Below are 17373 nucleotides of genomic sequence, written 5' to 3' on the forward strand. Positions count from 1 at the left end.
GCGCCCTTCAATCCTTAAGTCATGCCCTCTCGTACTAGACTCCCCCATCATGGGAAACAATTTTGCCACATCCACTCTGTCCATGCCTTTCAACATTCGAAATATTTCTGTGAGATCTCCCCTCATTCTTCTAAACTCCAAGGAATACAGTCCAAGAGCGGACAAACGTTCCTCATATGTTAACCCTCTCATTTCCGGAATAATTCTGGTGAATCTTCTCTGTACCCTCTCCAACGTCAGCACATCCTTTCTCAAATAAGACCAAAACTGCCCACAGTACTCCAAGTGAGGTCTCACCAGCGCCTTATAGAGCCTCAACATCACATCCCTGCTCCTATACTCTATTCCCCTAGAAATGAATGCCAACATTGCATTCGCCGCCTTCACTACCGACTCAACCTGGAGGTTAACCTTAAGGGTATCTTGTACAAGGACTCCCAAGTCCCATTGCATCTCAGAACTTTGAATTCTCTCCCCATTTAAATAATAGTCTGCCCATTTATTTTTTCTGCCAAAGTGCATAACCATACACTTTCCAACATTGTACTTCATTTGCCACTTCTTTGCCCATTCTTCCAATCTATCCAAGTCTTTCTGCAGACTCTCCATTTCCTCAGCACTACCGGCCCCTCCACCTATCTTCGAATCGTCAGCAAACTTAGCCACAAAGCCATCTATTCCATAATCCAAATCGTTGATGTACAATGTAAAAAGAAGCGGCCCCAACACAGACCCCTGTGGAACACCACTGGTAACTGGCAGCCAACCAGAATAGGATCCCTTTATTCCTACTCTCTGTTTCCTGCCAATCAGCCAACGCCCTATCCACGTATGTAACTTTCCCGTAATTCCATGGGCTCTTATCTTGTTAAGCAGCCTCATGTGTGGCACCTTGTCAAAGGCCCTCTGAAAATCCAAATATACAACATCCACTGCATCTCCCTTGTCTAGCCTACTGGTAATTTCCTCAAAAAATTGTAATAGGTTTGTCAGGCAGGATTTTCCTTTAAGGAATCCATGCTGAGTTCTGCCCATCTTGTCATATGCCTCCAGGTACTCTGTAACCTCATCCTTGACAATCGACTCCAACAACTTCCCAACCACCAATGTCAAGCTAACAGGTCTATAATTTCCTTTTTGCTTCCTTGCCCCCTTCTTAAATAGCGTAGTGACATTTGCAATCTTCCATTCCTCTGGAACCATGCCAGAATCTATCGACTTTTGAAAGACCATCGCTAATGCCTCCGCAATCTCCACAGCTACTTCCTTCAGAACACGAGGGTGCATTCCATCTGGTCCGGGAGATGGGACAATGTGTTTATCATTGTCATAAATCACTCTTTACTTGATGCCTTCCAGCCTGGTTTGGTGTAATTGTTTGTTATGATGTAGTCAATTGAAGGAGAGAAGTTTTTCACTGCTTTGCTGACCAACTCCATTTGAGCCCAGAACTGATGATGACCGTGCCCAAGTATCACCCAAGTAGTATCTTACATTTTATCTGTTTCTTCTCCCTGGCCCCACCCGAATTTCATACTTCCGTCTGTGTTAGTTTTTTGGGATGGCATTCGATGTCATTTCATGGTCTCAAAACAGAATTTGCACATTTTACAAAATTAAGTGGTTGACTGAATGGCCTAAATGTCATTTGGGTAAGAGATTGAAGGTGAAAAGATCAGGTGAGCTTAAAATGCATTTAGAGGAGCTTGTAAGGAGCTTGACCAAAGTTTTTGTAAGGGAAAAGGTCTGTTTCAATGCTATACTTGCAGATTTTTTTTAATGCCACATTAGCCTTCACATTTTTTCCCTCACTTCCATTTTCTTTTTACTTTGTGATTTGGACATTGGTGGGGTTTGTGACAAGAATCAAAATTTGTATTTATTTAATCTAGTAAAGTAAAATCACTAACAGTTTTGTATTCTGTTCAGTTCTCAAGCACTTATTTCCCTCATAAACTGATATATTCCTCTCTCATTTTACAAATATATTTTGAGTTGTGATTGCTAGAAAAAAAGCCAACTGAATACACGTTGCTATAGTGTCTTGTCATTATAACCAATAAAATTCTGAGATTAGTCCAATTGTGTGGATTTGCTTGCCTTTGATTATACTTTTTGTGTTTTGTAGATTTGAGTAAAGTTCTGTGACTCGCCCATCAAAAATATGAATGGATTTCACTCGACAGATTCTATTAATGGAACAGTTCATAAGAGAAACTAAGAATGGTTTAACAAGAGGTTTCCTTGGGAAGCGATGTGTATTTGACTGGGTTTACAATCAAATGCAAACAGACATCAGCTGAACTAAAAGCATCAGAAGTGCCTCTGTCTGCTTGAGAAGAGGATGCCTTCTGCAACCATACTTTTCTAGAAGCACATCAGGATTTGTCGTGCTCTCTTCATGAGTAAGAACTTGGGCTAAGCGGATCTTTAAAAAATGTGTGATGGGACGTGGGTTATCCTAAGTCCAGCAGAGTTTGCTCAACTACAACAGTACACAGAATGTAAGTATAATCTTGATTAAAATGTCAGTTAGGCAAAAATTGTAAGAAGTCTGATTACAAATAAAACTAGAAACACAGAGAAATGAAATTGTACCTGATTTTTTCCAAGATATAGCTAATCTTTTCAGTTTGTATTGATGTGTTTTAATTTTAGAGATTTCTCATATTTGGGGAAAAAAAGATTAGTAACAGAAATTCAAGACCCACGTCTAAAATTGTGGGATGTATTAATTTTACTACTTGCTGTGATATTCTATAAGGCCTTTATCTGAAATGACCTAATATCAGTCAAGGTAGAAATATGTGAAAATGTTCCTTTCATAGTTTTAGGCAGCATTTGGAATTGGGCATTGATTTATTATTGTCACATATTGCGAGATACAGTAAAAAGCTGGCATGCTGTTCATACGGATCAATTCATTACACATTGAGGCAGTACAAGGTAAAATAATAACAGAACACAGAATAAAATGTAACAGCTACAGAGAAAGTGCAGGTAGATACTAAGGGGAAAGATTATAATGAGGTAGATTGTAAGGTCAAGAGTCCACTTTTATCATACTAGGGAACCATTCAATATTATTATGACATTGGGATAAAGGCTGTCCTTGTGCCTGGTGCTTTGTGCTTTCAGGCTTTTGTATCTTCTGGCTAATGAGAGAGGAGAGAAGAAAGTGACCGAGGTGGATGGGATCTTTGACTCAACTGCTGGCTGCCTTACTGAGGCAGTGGGAAGTATAGACAGAGTCCATGGAGGCAAGCCTGCTTTCCGTGATGTCCTTAACTTCCTGCAGTTTCTTGCACTCACAGGGAGAGCAGTTGCCATACCAAACCATTATGCATCCGGATGGGATGCTTTCTGTGGTGCATTAATTTTTTTTTAAATGGGTAAGGGTCGACCGGGTCATGCCAAATTTCTTTAGCTCTTGAGGAAGAGGTGTTGATGGGCTTTCTTGGCCATGTGGTTGGACCAAGACAGGTTGATGTTCAGTCTTTGGAACTTGAAACTGTCAACCCTTTCAATCTCAGCACTATTAATGTAAACAGGAGTGTGTGCACTTACCTCCCTTCCCACCCCGCCACCTTCAAAGACAATGACTACTCTTTGTGTTACTGGCATTGAACAAAAGGTTGCCGTGACGCCATATTACTAAGCTCTCTATCTCCCTCCATACTCTGACTTGCAATTATTTGAGATATGGATCCGTAAAGTGGTATCATCTGCAAACTTCTAGCTTGAGTTAGCGAAGAATCTGTCCACACTGTCGTGAACGTACGGAGAGTAGAGCAGGGGACTGAGGAGACAACCTTCTGGAGCACCAGTGCTGAGAATAATTGTGGTGGTGGTGTTGCAGCCTATCCTTACTGATTGTAGTCTGTTAGTCAGGAAGTCAAGCATCCAGTTGCAGGGGGAATTGTTGACTCCCAGGTCTTGGAGTTTGGTGATGTTTGCTTGGACTTATAGTAATGAAATCAGAGCTATAGTCAATAAGTAATAGTCTAATGTAGGTGTCTTTACAGTCCAGGTACCCCAGAAATGAGTGTAGGGCCAGGGAGATGACATCTGCGGTAGACCTGTTTCGGCAGTGGGCAGACTGCAGTGGGTTGAGGTTGTCTGAGAAGCTGGAGATGATGCCTGCAAGGCCAACATCCTGAAGCACTTTATGATGGTGGATGTCAGAGCCATTGGGTGGTAGTTGTTAAAGCATGTTACCTTGCTTTTCTTAAGTACTGAATTATAGTGGTCTCCATAAAGCATGTGGGAACATTAAATTGATACAGGGAGAGGTGAAAATATTCGCAAATACTCCCCCCAGCTGATCTGGACAAGATCTAAAGACACAGCCAGGGATGCCATGGAGTTCAAGCAGACCAATCTTGTGTCCATAATTGTGACTGTGGCTTCAGGTGCATTGGAAGCTGTCATGGTAGGAGGTAATATATCAATCCCCTTCTGCTCAAATTATGCATAGAATGTGTTTAGCTCACCGAGAAGCAATTATGCTGTTGGTGAAGCTGCTTGACTTTATTTTGTAGCCTGTTATAGCATGTAAGCCCTGCCACAACTGATGGTTTGGGACTCTATTTTGAATTGATATTGTTTCTTGGTAACTCTGATAGCTTTACGGAGGTCGTATCTTGACCTCTTGTAAAGGTCAGGTCATCTGATTTTTATGCAGCAGTTTAGACTTCAGTAGAGATTAGATTTCCCTGTTCACTCATGGCTTCGAAAACACTTGGATTGTCCTTTATGCTATACAATCTTCAACACACCTGCTGATAAAAGTTCATGATGGTGGTGACAGTTCCATCTGGGCCCATTTAACTGAAGTTTAACTCACTCGGCCTACTTGGAAGTTATGCAAATCAAGCTATATTTCTGAACACTGATTAAACAGCAGCTTTGTTCTGTCTGTTTACCTCCGGGTGTGGGGGCGACTATTGAAGTCTGACAAATTATCCTCTTGAGCAAAAAGGAGTGCAATGGGAGGATTGCAACCTCCTTTTTTTGAGCATATAAATGCTGAAGTATTTACAACCACCTTGGACCAGAAGCACTGAATAGATGATTCACCTTTGTTTCCTCCAGCATCACAGTATTCATTCTTCAGACATTTTGATTAGTATGTGATATAAGTAACTGGTGAGATCACGGGATGCAGCAGCCAATGAGGCCAAACAACAACATGAAGACATGCTCCAGAATTATCCCGCTAAGTTGCTTTCATACAGTTATAATGCCGAGTTGGACTTGTGTGGACAGAAGTCCAAGTCTGTTAATCTGCTCCCAATCATTAGCAGAAAGGATGGCAAGAGTCATCAACACCAGACCTGATTACAGCCCTTATTCAAACGTGGATAAAAGAACTGAGCTCCACAGATGAAATGAGAGTGACTCACCTTGATAACGAGACAGAATATACTTAAAGTGTTGTGGATGTTGGTCATCTCGGATCCAGGGTATTGTTCCGGGAGCTCATCGATGAAGTAACCTCAACCCAATCATCTTCAGCTGCTTCTTCTGATCTTCCCTTCTTAAAATGAGGTGCATGGATATTTGGTGATGACTAGAGAATTTTTCAATAAGACCATAAACATAGGAGCAGATTATTCCACTTGGCCCATTAAGTCTGCTCCGCAATTCTGTCAAGGCTGATGTATTATCTCCTTTGACTGCATTCTCCTGCCTTTTACCCCATAACCTTCTGATTAACTGACTAACCAAGAACCTATCAACCTCTGCTTTAAATATACTCAGAACTTGGCCTCCACAGCCACCTGTGGCAATGAATTCCACAGATTCACCACCCTCTGACTAAAAAAAAAAAAAAAAAAAATTTCTTCTCATCTCTGTTCTAAGTGGACATCCATCTACTTGGAGGCTGTGCTGTCTGGCCCCAGACTCTCAACTATAGGAAACATTCTCTTCACTTCCACCCTGTCTCAGTTTTCCAATATTCAGAAGGTTGCATTGAGACCCCACCTTCATTCTTCGAATGTCCAGCAAGTACAGACCCAGAGCCATCAACCGCTCCACATACATTAACCCCTTCATTCGTGGAATCATTTTCCTGGACCTCCTCTGGACTCTCTCCAATAACAGCACATCTTTTCTGAAATAAGTGGCTGAAAGCTGCTCACAATACTCGTGTAATCTGACCCACGTCTTGTAAAGCCACACCATCGTATTCTTGTTCGTATATTCTAGTGCTCTCAAAATGAATGCCAACATTGTATTTGCTGCCTTCAATACTAACTCAACCTACAAGTTGACTTTGAGGGAATCCTGTAAAGGACTCAAATCCCGTTGCACCTTGGACTTTTGAATTTTCTCCATGTTTAGAAAATAGTCTACGCCTTTATTCCTTCTCCCAAAGTGCATGACCAAACACTTCCCTGCACTATATTCCATCTGCCACTTTTCCCATTCTGTAATCTAAGTCCTTCTGCTGTCTCCTTGCTTCCTCAGCACTGCTCGTCCCTCCACCTATGTTTATATTGTCTGCAACGCCATCATCCAAATCGTTGATATAATGTGAAAAGAAGGGGTCCCAATACCAACCCCTATGGAACACCACTTGTCACTGGCAGCCAACCAGAAAAGGCCCCCCCCCCGCCTTTATTCCCACTCTTTGCTTCCTGCCAGTCAGCCAATCTTCTATCCATGCCAGTACGTTTCCTGTAATACCATGGGCTCTGGTTTAAGAAGTTTCATAAGGCTGCTTACCAAGTTAAGAGCCCATGGTATTACAGGAAAGTTACTGGTATGGTTAGAGCATTGGCTGATTGGTAGGAGGCAGCAAGTGGGAATAAAAGGATCCTTTTCTGGTTGGCTGCCAGTGACTAGTGGTGTTCCATTGGTGTTGGGACCACTTCTTTTTATGCTGTATATAAATGATTTAGATGATGGAATAGACAGATTAAGAGAATGGGCAAGAAAGTGGCAAATTAAATACAGTGTTGGAAAATACACAGTCATGCCCTTTGATAATAGAAATAAATGTGCGGACTATTTTCTAAACAGGGAGAAAATCCAGGAATCTGAGTTGCAGAGGGACTTGGGAGTTCTCGTGTAGAACGCCCTAAAGGTTAACTTGCAGGTTGAGTTGGTGGTGAAGAGGGCAAATGCCATGTTGTCATTCATTTCAAGAGGTCTAGAATACAAGAGCAAGGATCTGATGCTGAGGCTTTATAAGGCACTGGTGGGGCCTCAGCTTGAGTATTGTGAACAGTTTTGGGCCCCTCGTTAGAAAAGATGTGCTGGCATTGGAGAGGGTCCAGAGGAGGTTCACAAGGATGATTCCAGGAATGAAAGTGTTATCATACGAGGAACGTTTGATGGCTCTGGGTCTGTACTCGCTAGAATTCAGAAGGATGAGGGGGAATCTCATTGAAACCTTTCGAATGTTGAAAGGCCTAGACAAAGTAGATGTGGAAAGCATGTTTCCCATGGTGGGAGAGTCTACGACAAGAGGGCACAACCTCAGGATAGTGGGGCACCCTTTCAAAACAGAGATGCGGAGAAATTTCTTTAGCCAAAGGGTGGTGAATTTGTGGAATTTGTTGCCACATGCAGCTGTGGAGGCCAGGTCATTAGGTGTCTTTAAGGCAGAGATTGATAGGTTTTTGATTGGACATGGCATCAAAGGTTATGGGGAGAAGGCTAGAAACTAGGATTGAGGAGGAGACAGGAAAAAAAGAAGGATCAGCCATGATTGAATGGCAGAGCAGACTTGATGGGCCAGATGACCTAATTCTGCTCCTATGCCTTATGGTCTAAGTTTCATGTGCACCACGTTGATGAATGCCTTCTGAAAATCCTAGGAAACAGCATCCATTGACTCTCCTTCGTCTATCTTGCCTGTTATTTCCTCAAAGCATTCCAACAAATTTGCCTGGCATGATTTCCGCTTAAGGAAACCATGTCGACTTTGGCCTACTTTATCATGTGCTTCCAAGTACTCCGAAACCTCATCCTTGGTAATGGACATCAATGTCTTCCCAACCACTGAAGCCAGGCTAACAGCCTATACTTTCCTTTTGTGTGCCTCCCTCCCTTCTTAAAAAAGATGTGACATTTGGAATTTTCCAGTTGAGTAGTATAAGTTGGGGAGGTTATGAAATATTATATGGCTTGGATGACTTTAAAGCAAAACTGGATAAACATGAAGCTGTCTAGAAAAAAAAAAGGAAGTGACTTGAATCATTCTGCACCTTAACATTCCAGTACTGTAAGATATATGAAACCAGTAATGAGCTCGAGGGCTAGCAACCACTGTTGAGCATGACCAATATTGAGCTTTTTACTCTAGAGGAATCTGCACTTTTGGGGAAAGCTATGCAACCAGATTTTAAAGTAAGTGGCATAAAACAGTTTCTATTACATCCAGCAGATGGTAATGAGACAAACTGAAGGCTCCAGGCACTCGTGTCAGTACATGAAGCAGATACTGCCAATGTTCATTGCGTCAGCCTGGGTGCAGCTCTTCAGCACTACATCTCAGCACAGAGCAAGTTAGCCGCAGGCACCCATTATATATTGCCTTATGGGATTGTCTTCATACCGAGCCCTGTAGCGAAAGGAACCACCAACTATTTCACAGCGATAGGGGATTCACACCAGCTTCCCAACACACCCACATGCATGAAGGGTAAATATCTTATTTTAAAGTTCTGTCAGGTACATGTATGTCAGGAATACAAATGCAAGATAAAGCTGGTTTTTTTAATCAAAAGAGTTGTCTGGCATTCACTTTTTTTTTCAGTTATACTGCCCAGTCCATGCTGCCAAGCACCTTAATGGGAAGTTCTGTGATCAAAGAAAAAAACTAGATCAATTGTGTATTAATATTGAAGTAAACTGCACCTGGTACATTCAGAGTTCTCTGCAATCCCATCTATTTTCATCTCCCTATTGTTAGCTATGGCTTCGGTTAAACTCTTGTACTTTCTTTCCTTCTCCTAGACACAAAAAACTTGGTCCATGCTTTAGTATTTTTGTTGCATCTGCTCATGTCTCCTTTGGTTTGTACCAATCATTTTGTCACATTGATTTCCTTTGCAATGTTTAAGTGCTTTATTCTGTTGGTAAATGTATAAGTTTATAAATTCATGTTGTTCTTGTTCACCTTATCACCATTTTATTTACTGTTTCTCTTCATTGGTTTGAGACCAATCCAAGACTTCATTTACTTTTCCCAATTTCATGTTATCAAAGCCTTCCAGATAGAGATTTCTGGAATCCTGACACCAGAAATGTGATCCTGACAATTTGGGCATTGATTCTTTTATTAGCTATAGTTCATCATTATGGATGTGTAGGACAGAGTGTAATTGTTTTAAGTCTCAAGGAAGTGCTTTAATTAATAGCATGAATCAATTCCATGTCTACCCAAGTATGATCTGCTTTTCGTTGGGAGGATAGTTGTGTATCTTGTAGGTACTCTAGGACTAAAGAGGTTTAAAAATAGAATCTAATATTCACATTGTAGAACCAGCAGAGTTGTTTAATGCTTTTAGAATATTGTGTGAAAGTATCATGTTATTGATTGTTAATTCCAGGTGATTTTGTTATTGTTTTTGAATGTTTCAAGACTTTTTGAATATGATTTTACGTTGAAATTTTGATTCAAAATCTGTGAAATTCTGATGGGATCAGGGCTGTTCTTTCTCTGCAATATTGAAGTGATGGATGCAAAAACCTATTCAGAGTTGGTTTGCACCATTTATAGAACATTGCATTTATACAGAGCCTTTTGTAACACACTTCTTCATGACACACCCCTTTTTGTCTATTGCCCTGAAAGCTCACAAACCACTGGACTACTTTTGAAGTTTGGACAGTTAACTTGCATGTACCAAGTTTACATAAAGGGAATAATGGTTAGATAATCTGTCAATGTGTGGTGCTTTCAGTTTGCTATAGATGAAGGGTGCTAAAATACATTTTCTTTGTTTGAGCCCAATATTCCAATGTATATTTTCATTGTTGAAACTTGCTTTAGGAAGAAGGTGATGTGCACATGCATATATACTGCGATGTTGCATTAATAGCTGTTTTCAGCTAGCTTAATAAAATTTAAATTGGCAACATGAATAGTTAAGAATGATAAAATGTTTGAAGGAAATGTGTGGGCGACTACAGTTAGTATAATTTGAACAGATGGAAGGCTTGCAAAATGTCATTGTGCATTCAGTAAAGTTGTGCAGTGGAAAGCAGTATTCAGTTCTGTTCTAGAGTATTTTTTTGTCATGTTGTAAAATTGAATTTATTTTAAACAGGAAAGTATCAAGGATTGATTTGTTTTTAAGTATTGAATTTGATATATTGTTTTGCACCGTTACTGGTTTACCCAAGCCAATGGTACAACTTGTTTCATACTTGCAATTTCTTCTCTCATTATTCCTTTGTAACATCTACGTATTCTCGTTTCTGCTTGGCAGTCGAACAGCCAGTATGAGCATTCTTTTTTAAATGATGTTTTGTAAAACAAAATTGTTTTGCAAAATACATTCATGTGAGTAACTAAATGTAATTTTATATTGTCAAATTTGGTGTGAATCCCATTGTATTGTTGCACAGCCTAAAGTATTTTGATATCTATTACTACAAATTATCGTGTTCATTGACTTCTAATGTATCTGTAGAGGTCGAGGTTAAAATTTGCTTCAGTTTAATTCAACCAAGTTGTTACAATCTCTTTGATCACCAACAGGCTAACAATTTATTTATTTGCTTTCCTCTCATTAGACCTTGATATCCTTAACCAACACTAATCTGGAATCTTTTAGATTAGCAGTACAGGTATCCCCGCTTTACGAAAATTTGCTTTATGCCACTTCGCTTTTACAAAAGCCCTACATTAGTACCTGTTTTTGCTAACCGAAAGAAATCTGAAGAGGATTTTCACTTTTTAAACTTGCGTTTACCCTGAGAAAGACTACCATGACCATGAAGCCTTGCGCGGGCAGGTGTGTGCGCATGCGTGTACGTGTCGATTTTTTTTCTATGCATCGGTTTTGGCTAAATCTTCCTCATTCTGCTAAGTGAAACTACACTGTACATACATTATTTCTACTTTATATAGGCTGTGTATTTATCAGTTCATTCCTGCTTTTGCTATATGTTAGTGTTATTTATTTTCGGTTTTATGTGTTATTTGTTATGATTTGTTAGGTTATTTTTTGGGTCTGGGAACTCTCAAAAATTGTTCCCATATAAATTAATGGTAATTGCTTCTTCGCTTCACGCCATTTCGGCACAAAAGGTTTCATAAGAACACTCTACTTTCGGATAGCAGGGGAAACCTGTATATTTCATCATTTGTTCGTGATACAGCATAGGAATACATACACATCTGTCTTCTGCATCATCTATCACCAGTCTTGCGTGACCACTGCACAGGGTATTTTCTTCACTACGTCATTATTTTTCCTACTACCTATTTTTATCATCCTTTTTGCTTCATTTTCTATTTCATGCCCAGTAGGCTCTAATTTGAGCATTTGCTAAATCCAAACACTGATACCATTCTGTCACTTAAAGAACACTCTTATTGCTTTGCCTCTAGCATTTTCTGTTCCTGTATTTGCAGCTTTTAAAACTATCACTTTGTCCTGTGTCATCAAAACCCTCCTCTAGTCCCCTCTCTCTTATTGAAAGAATTATACAGCATAGAAACCCGCCGTTTGGCACACTGTACCTACGCCTGTCAGTGTGCATGTCGTCTGTGTCCTCTGCAGAAAATATTTACCTGCATGCCTGCCTATACTAATCGCATTTGCCTGCATTAATTCCATATCCCCCTTTTACCTTGCTCATTCAACTACCCATCCAGATTATCTCTCAAATGGTTACTATTTCTGCCTCAACCATCGGGCTCTTGCACGACACAGCTCATTCCAAATACCCACCAGACTTTATCTGAAGTATTCACCCCTCACATCACCTTTGAACCTCCTCTCTCTCACCTTTTAAATCTGCCTCTATTTTTAAATACCCTGTCTCTGACCTATTTATATCTCATAATTTTATATGTCACTATCATGTCATCTCTCATCTTCCTTCATTCCAGGGAAAACAGATCTAACCTATCCAATCTCTCCTGATAACTCAAGCCCTCCAATTCAGGCAATGTTCTGATGATTTTTTTTTCCCCCTCTGCACCCTGTCTCCCTTAATCACATCCTTCCCATAGTTTGGATACCAGAGCTGCACACAGTACTCAAACTGTAACATGATGTCCCAGCTTGTGTATTTTTTTTAATGCCTCAGCCAATGAAGGCCATGTACCTTCCTCACCATCCCATTTACTTGTGTTGCCATTCCTGAAACTATGTACTTGTACCCTAAGATTTGCCTATTCATCAACACTCCATAGTAGGGTCCTACCATTCCCTGTGTATGTCCTGTCCTGGTTTAACTTGCCAAGATGCATCACTTCTCACTTGTCTGAGGTAAATTCCATTGTCATCCCCTTACTCAGCTTCTAAGTTGATCTGTTGGCTCCTAAGTTGATCCGTTGATACTTTTGGTGGATAACCCTCTTCGCTGTTCACTATACCACCAATTTTGGTGTCATCTGCAAGCTCACTAATCATGGCATCCACATTCTCATCAAAATCAGAAAGATATGTTATGAAAAAACAGAGGACCTAGTACTAATTGTTGTATGACACCATTGGTCAAAATTCTGCAGTCTGAAAAGAAAGTCTGCTACTGCCCTTTGCTTCCTATCACCATCTCAATTTTGTGTCCAGTTTGCAGCCTCACCCCATGGATCTTGTGTTACTCACTGATTGTCTTAATTTTCTGGCCTAATCTTCCCTTCGTAAGCTTCTGAGCTTTCCCCTGGCATGGATATGATGGGCTGAAGGGCCTGTTTGTATGCTGCATGACTCGGAATTCAAAACTGGCTCCTATAGGGGTTGGTGGCAATGTTGTTTGTCGGAGGTCTTTGCTATTGATAAAAGTGTTTTCACTTTGGACTGGGTGAATAGTGGGAATGGCAGAGATGATACCCTTACATTCAATGTTGCTAGGAATTCCCAACCAAAGCTTTAGAACTGACTGCATCTTCGATTAGCTGCACAGGCCTCCCTTTTGGTCATGAGTAATTTGATGGTTATTGAGGACACTTGTATTTGCTGATGCCAGGACCAACAGATGGGCTATGAGAAGCTTACTTTAATAATAAAAGCCTGTTTAATCCTTTGTATTGATCATTAAATAAGCTATTTTCTTGAATATATTTGGATCTGAGCCATATTTCAATAAACCAATGTTTTGTAACAGCAGGAAGGATATAATTGTACCCGAGAGAGTCCAGAGGAAATTCACCAGGATGCTGTGTGGAGTGGAACGGAATAGTTCAGGTTGAGGAGAGATTGGAAAGGCTGGTTTGTTTTCTTGCCAGAATTCCACTGTTGCATCTGTTATCTCCAATATACCGCCTTAAGACATATCTTCGCCCTGTAATCCGTTGGTTAAAATTGATCTATCACTTAAATTTAGAATTCATTGTGGATGAACATATCAACTTACACCATCCTTGAATGAAGACGTTTTTCTCAGTTTCAGTTCTGAAATATTAGATCTGAAATATTAAAATTGAAACTTAAAAGAATGTGTGCAGATCTCACTGAAACCTGCCAGATGTTGAAAGGACTTGATGAGGTGAATGTGGAGAGGATGTTTCCTCTTGGGGGCGGGGGGGATGTTTCCAGAAATAGAGGGCACAGCCTCAATTTTGAGGGGCGACCTTTTAGAACAGAAGCAAGGAGGAATTTTTTTTTAGCCAAAGTGTGGTGAATCTGTGGAATACTCTGCCACAGACTGCGGTGGAGGCCAAGTCCATGGGTATATTCAAAGCAGAAGTTGATATATTCCTGATTGGTCGGGGCACCAAGGGACGTGGTGAGAAGGCAGGATGTAAAGGGTTGAATGGGATCCGGGATCAGCCATGATGAAGTTGCGGAGCAAACTCAATGGGCTGAATGGCCTAATTATGTTCCTATGTCTTATGATCTTACGGTCCTTGAACTTTGATTCCCTAAACAATGAAGGTGGTTTCTCTCCATCTGGAATACCTTTAAGGGACAATTTGATTACATTTTTAATGCTCTGAATTATACAGAGCTATTGCAATTTATATCATTTGTCCTAATAATTTAACCCAAATTTTAAGTATTATTCCAGTCAATTTATAATGCATTCTGGTGGGAACGATGCAGCAATACAGATATACAGAGCTTAGAGCTAAGCACAGTAACACATGCAGTATTATTTAGGCTTAATTAGACTTTTTAGGATGACTTCTACTCCATTGTGTTTGGGACTTCCAGATGCAAAGTTGTGAATTCCAATTGATCTTCCACATCTGTCCATGGCTTTATATGTGAAGCCTTCTGTTGCTCTGGACAACTTTTGTTTTTAGCTGCTAGCCATTTTACAAAAAAACCCTAATTTCTTTTTGGGTCCTAGTGGTTGACGTCACATTCCCCTACCTGGAAATCCAATTGCCAGGTTTTTGAACTTGGTGCCTCAACTAATAAAAGTAAGCATGTCAACGCTGCCTTAATCACCCCATCAACCTGTGTAGCCATTTTCAGGGAGCTATGAACTTGGACCTCAAGATCCCTCTGCTCATCCCCACAGTTAAGGGTCTTGCCGTTAACAGTGTGCTGTCTTTTTACATTTGACCTACCAAGGGCAACACTGCACAGTTGGTCAGGCTAAACTCCAATCTGCTATTTCTCTGCCCATATCCGCAACTGATCTATATCCTGCTATAATCTATGCTATCCATAGCATCACAAATCTTTTTAACATCCGCAGACTTACCAACCCACCCATCTACAGTACATTTTCATCCAGGTCATTTATATACATCATGAGCAGCAGAGGTCCCTGCGCAGATTCCTTTGGAACATCACTAATCACAGACCTTCAGCTAGAGTAAGTCCCTTCGACCATCCTCTGACTTCTATGGGAAAGCCAGTTCTAAATCCAAATAACAGGAATTCTGCAGATGCTGGAAATTCAAACAACACACCTAAAAGTTGCTGGTGAACGCAGCAGGCCAGGCAGCATCTCTAGGAAGAGGTGCTGTCGACATTTCAGGCCGAGACCCTTCGAAGGTAGTCCTGACGAAGGGTCTCGGCCTGAAACGTCGACTGCACCTCTTCCTAGAGATGCTGTCTGGCCTGCTGCGTTCACCAGCAACTTTTATGTGTGTTGTCTAAATCCAAGTGACCAATTCACTGTGGATCTCATGCATCTTAATCTGGATGAGCCTCCCATGAGAGATCTTGTGATTTTAGCCTTAATAAAATCCATGTAGACAACATCCACAGCACTACCTAATCAGTCACCCTCATCACTTCGCTAAAAATCTAGAGAGGAAGAAAAGATATTGGTCAAGGCCCCAGCAATCTCTTCACTTGCCCCTCTCAATAACCTGGGGCATATTGCATTAGGCCCTGGGGACTTATCCACCTTAATGCACCTTAAGGGATCCAAATCTACCTTGTCTCCTTTGAAATGTCCTAGCATATAAATACTCTTGCCGTGCACTGATCACCCTATCGTCGACACCCTTCTCCTTGGTGAATACTGATGTAAAGTGCTTATTAAATGTCAAAGTAAAATTTATTATCCAGGTACATACATGTCACCACATACAACCCTGAGACTCTTTTGCTGCAGATCTCACCCATGTCCTTCACCCAAACAAAAGTTTCTGTTCCCTTTCCCCCTTGTCCTTTAGTGGTCCCTCTCTCTAGTTATCCACTTGCTCCTGATGTATGTATAGAATGCCTTTGGATTATCTATAATCCTACTTGCAAAAGGCTTTTCTAGTTTCCTTCTTGAGTTATTTTCTGGGCTCTTGCAATCCTCAAGGGCTCGGTTTGATTCTAGCTTCCTCGGCTTTTCATACTTTTTCTTCTTGACTAAATTAATCGCCTCCTTCAACATCCAAGGTTCTCTTTCCTTGCCATCTTTGTCCTTCCTTTTGACCGGAACATACTTGTCATGTACGCTTTGCAGTTGGTCTTTTAACACTGTTCCTTAACTGCTCACCCACTGAAAGGTCCGTCACTTAGCCTGACTCATTACCCAACACCAGATCTAGTACAGCCCCTCTTGTTGGATATGTACATATTGATTTAAGAATCCCTCCTGGATGCACCTAACAAATTCTGCCCCAGTGAAACCACTTGGACTAAGAAGGCCCCAGTTCATATTAAGAGAAGTACTTTTACACCTTTCCTTAATCTGACGACATATCTGTTATATTTTGTAACAGCAGAACATGAAAACTAATTGAAAACAAAACATGGGAGATGGGAGGTAACTCGTGTACGTTTGTTTTTTACTCTAACTGAGACGTGCATGCATAATGTAGTAATGTGATGATATATGCCATTCACATACTTTGTACATCATCATCATCAGGTGCCGTGCCCAGTTTGAGCTTTGACTGCCATGGCCCACACACTCCTGTTTCGGGTCAAGTGGATCAATTCATTGGTATTCATTTCCAGTTCTCTGGCTGCTGTCTCCATCATCATTTGTCTTTGTCTTCCTCTTGCTTTCTTTCCTTCAATCTTTCCCATAATTACCGTGCATTCTAACTCCTCTCTCCTAATCATGCCCAATGAAGTTACATTGCCTTTGCATGATCTCATACATTATTTCTCTGTTCATGACATCCTCGGTAAATAGTCATTTCGTCCATGGTATTCTTTGCATCCTCCTCAAAAACCACATCTCTGCTGCTACAATTCGTTTCCTCATGTTACTAGATATTGTCCAACATTCTGAGCCATATAACATAACTGGATAAACGTAACATTTCAGTACTGTGAGGCGGGTTGTCATGCCTAGTTTAGTATTGGTCAGTATACCCTTCATTCTCGTAACGGTGTCTTTTGCCGTCCCTATCCTTCTTTTAATGTCCAAGTCATCTGATGTCACCCAGCTTCCTAAATACCAAAAGTTCTGTATTTGTTTTATCTCTTCCCCGTTTATTCTCAGCCTGCAGATAGGATTCTCCTTCTTTTTGGATATCACCATACATTCTGTCTTTTTGCAATTGATAGACCCATCTTTGCACTTTCTTCAACAACCATATCAATTAAGTTTTATACTTCTTCCTCCATACTTGCAATTAACACAGTGACATCTGCATGAAATTATTGATGTTTTCACCACCAACTTTGATTCCCAAGATGTTTCTTATTTTTTGTAATATTGTCTCACTGTACACATTAAATAAATCAGGGGAGAAAGCACACCCTTGTCTAACACCCCTCTTGATTTTTGTAAACTGACTCACTTCTCCATCTATTCTTACAGCGGCAGTTT

General features: G+C 40.6%; 1 protein-coding gene across 6 annotated transcripts in view; it reads left to right on the forward strand.

Annotated features, from left to right (window-relative positions):
- LOC140199449 (diacylglycerol kinase beta-like) overlaps positions 1–17373 on the forward strand; it is a 566317-nt gene that overhangs the window by 71483 nt on the left and 477461 nt on the right. For all 6 annotated transcript variants that reach the window (XM_072261555.1, XM_072261557.1, XM_072261558.1 and 3 more), the window contains exon 2: positions 2129–2504. In XM_072261555.1, coding sequence (XP_072117656.1) covers positions 2438–2504 — 67 coding nt within the window. In that variant the 5' untranslated portion in view covers positions 2129–2437. The remainder of the gene's footprint in view (positions 1–2128; positions 2505–17373) is intronic.

The sequence above is a fragment of the Mobula birostris genome, chromosome 6 (genome assembly GCF_030028105.1).
Source record: "Mobula birostris isolate sMobBir1 chromosome 6, sMobBir1.hap1, whole genome shotgun sequence".
NCBI lineage: Eukaryota > Metazoa > Chordata > Chondrichthyes > Myliobatiformes > Myliobatidae > Mobula > Mobula birostris.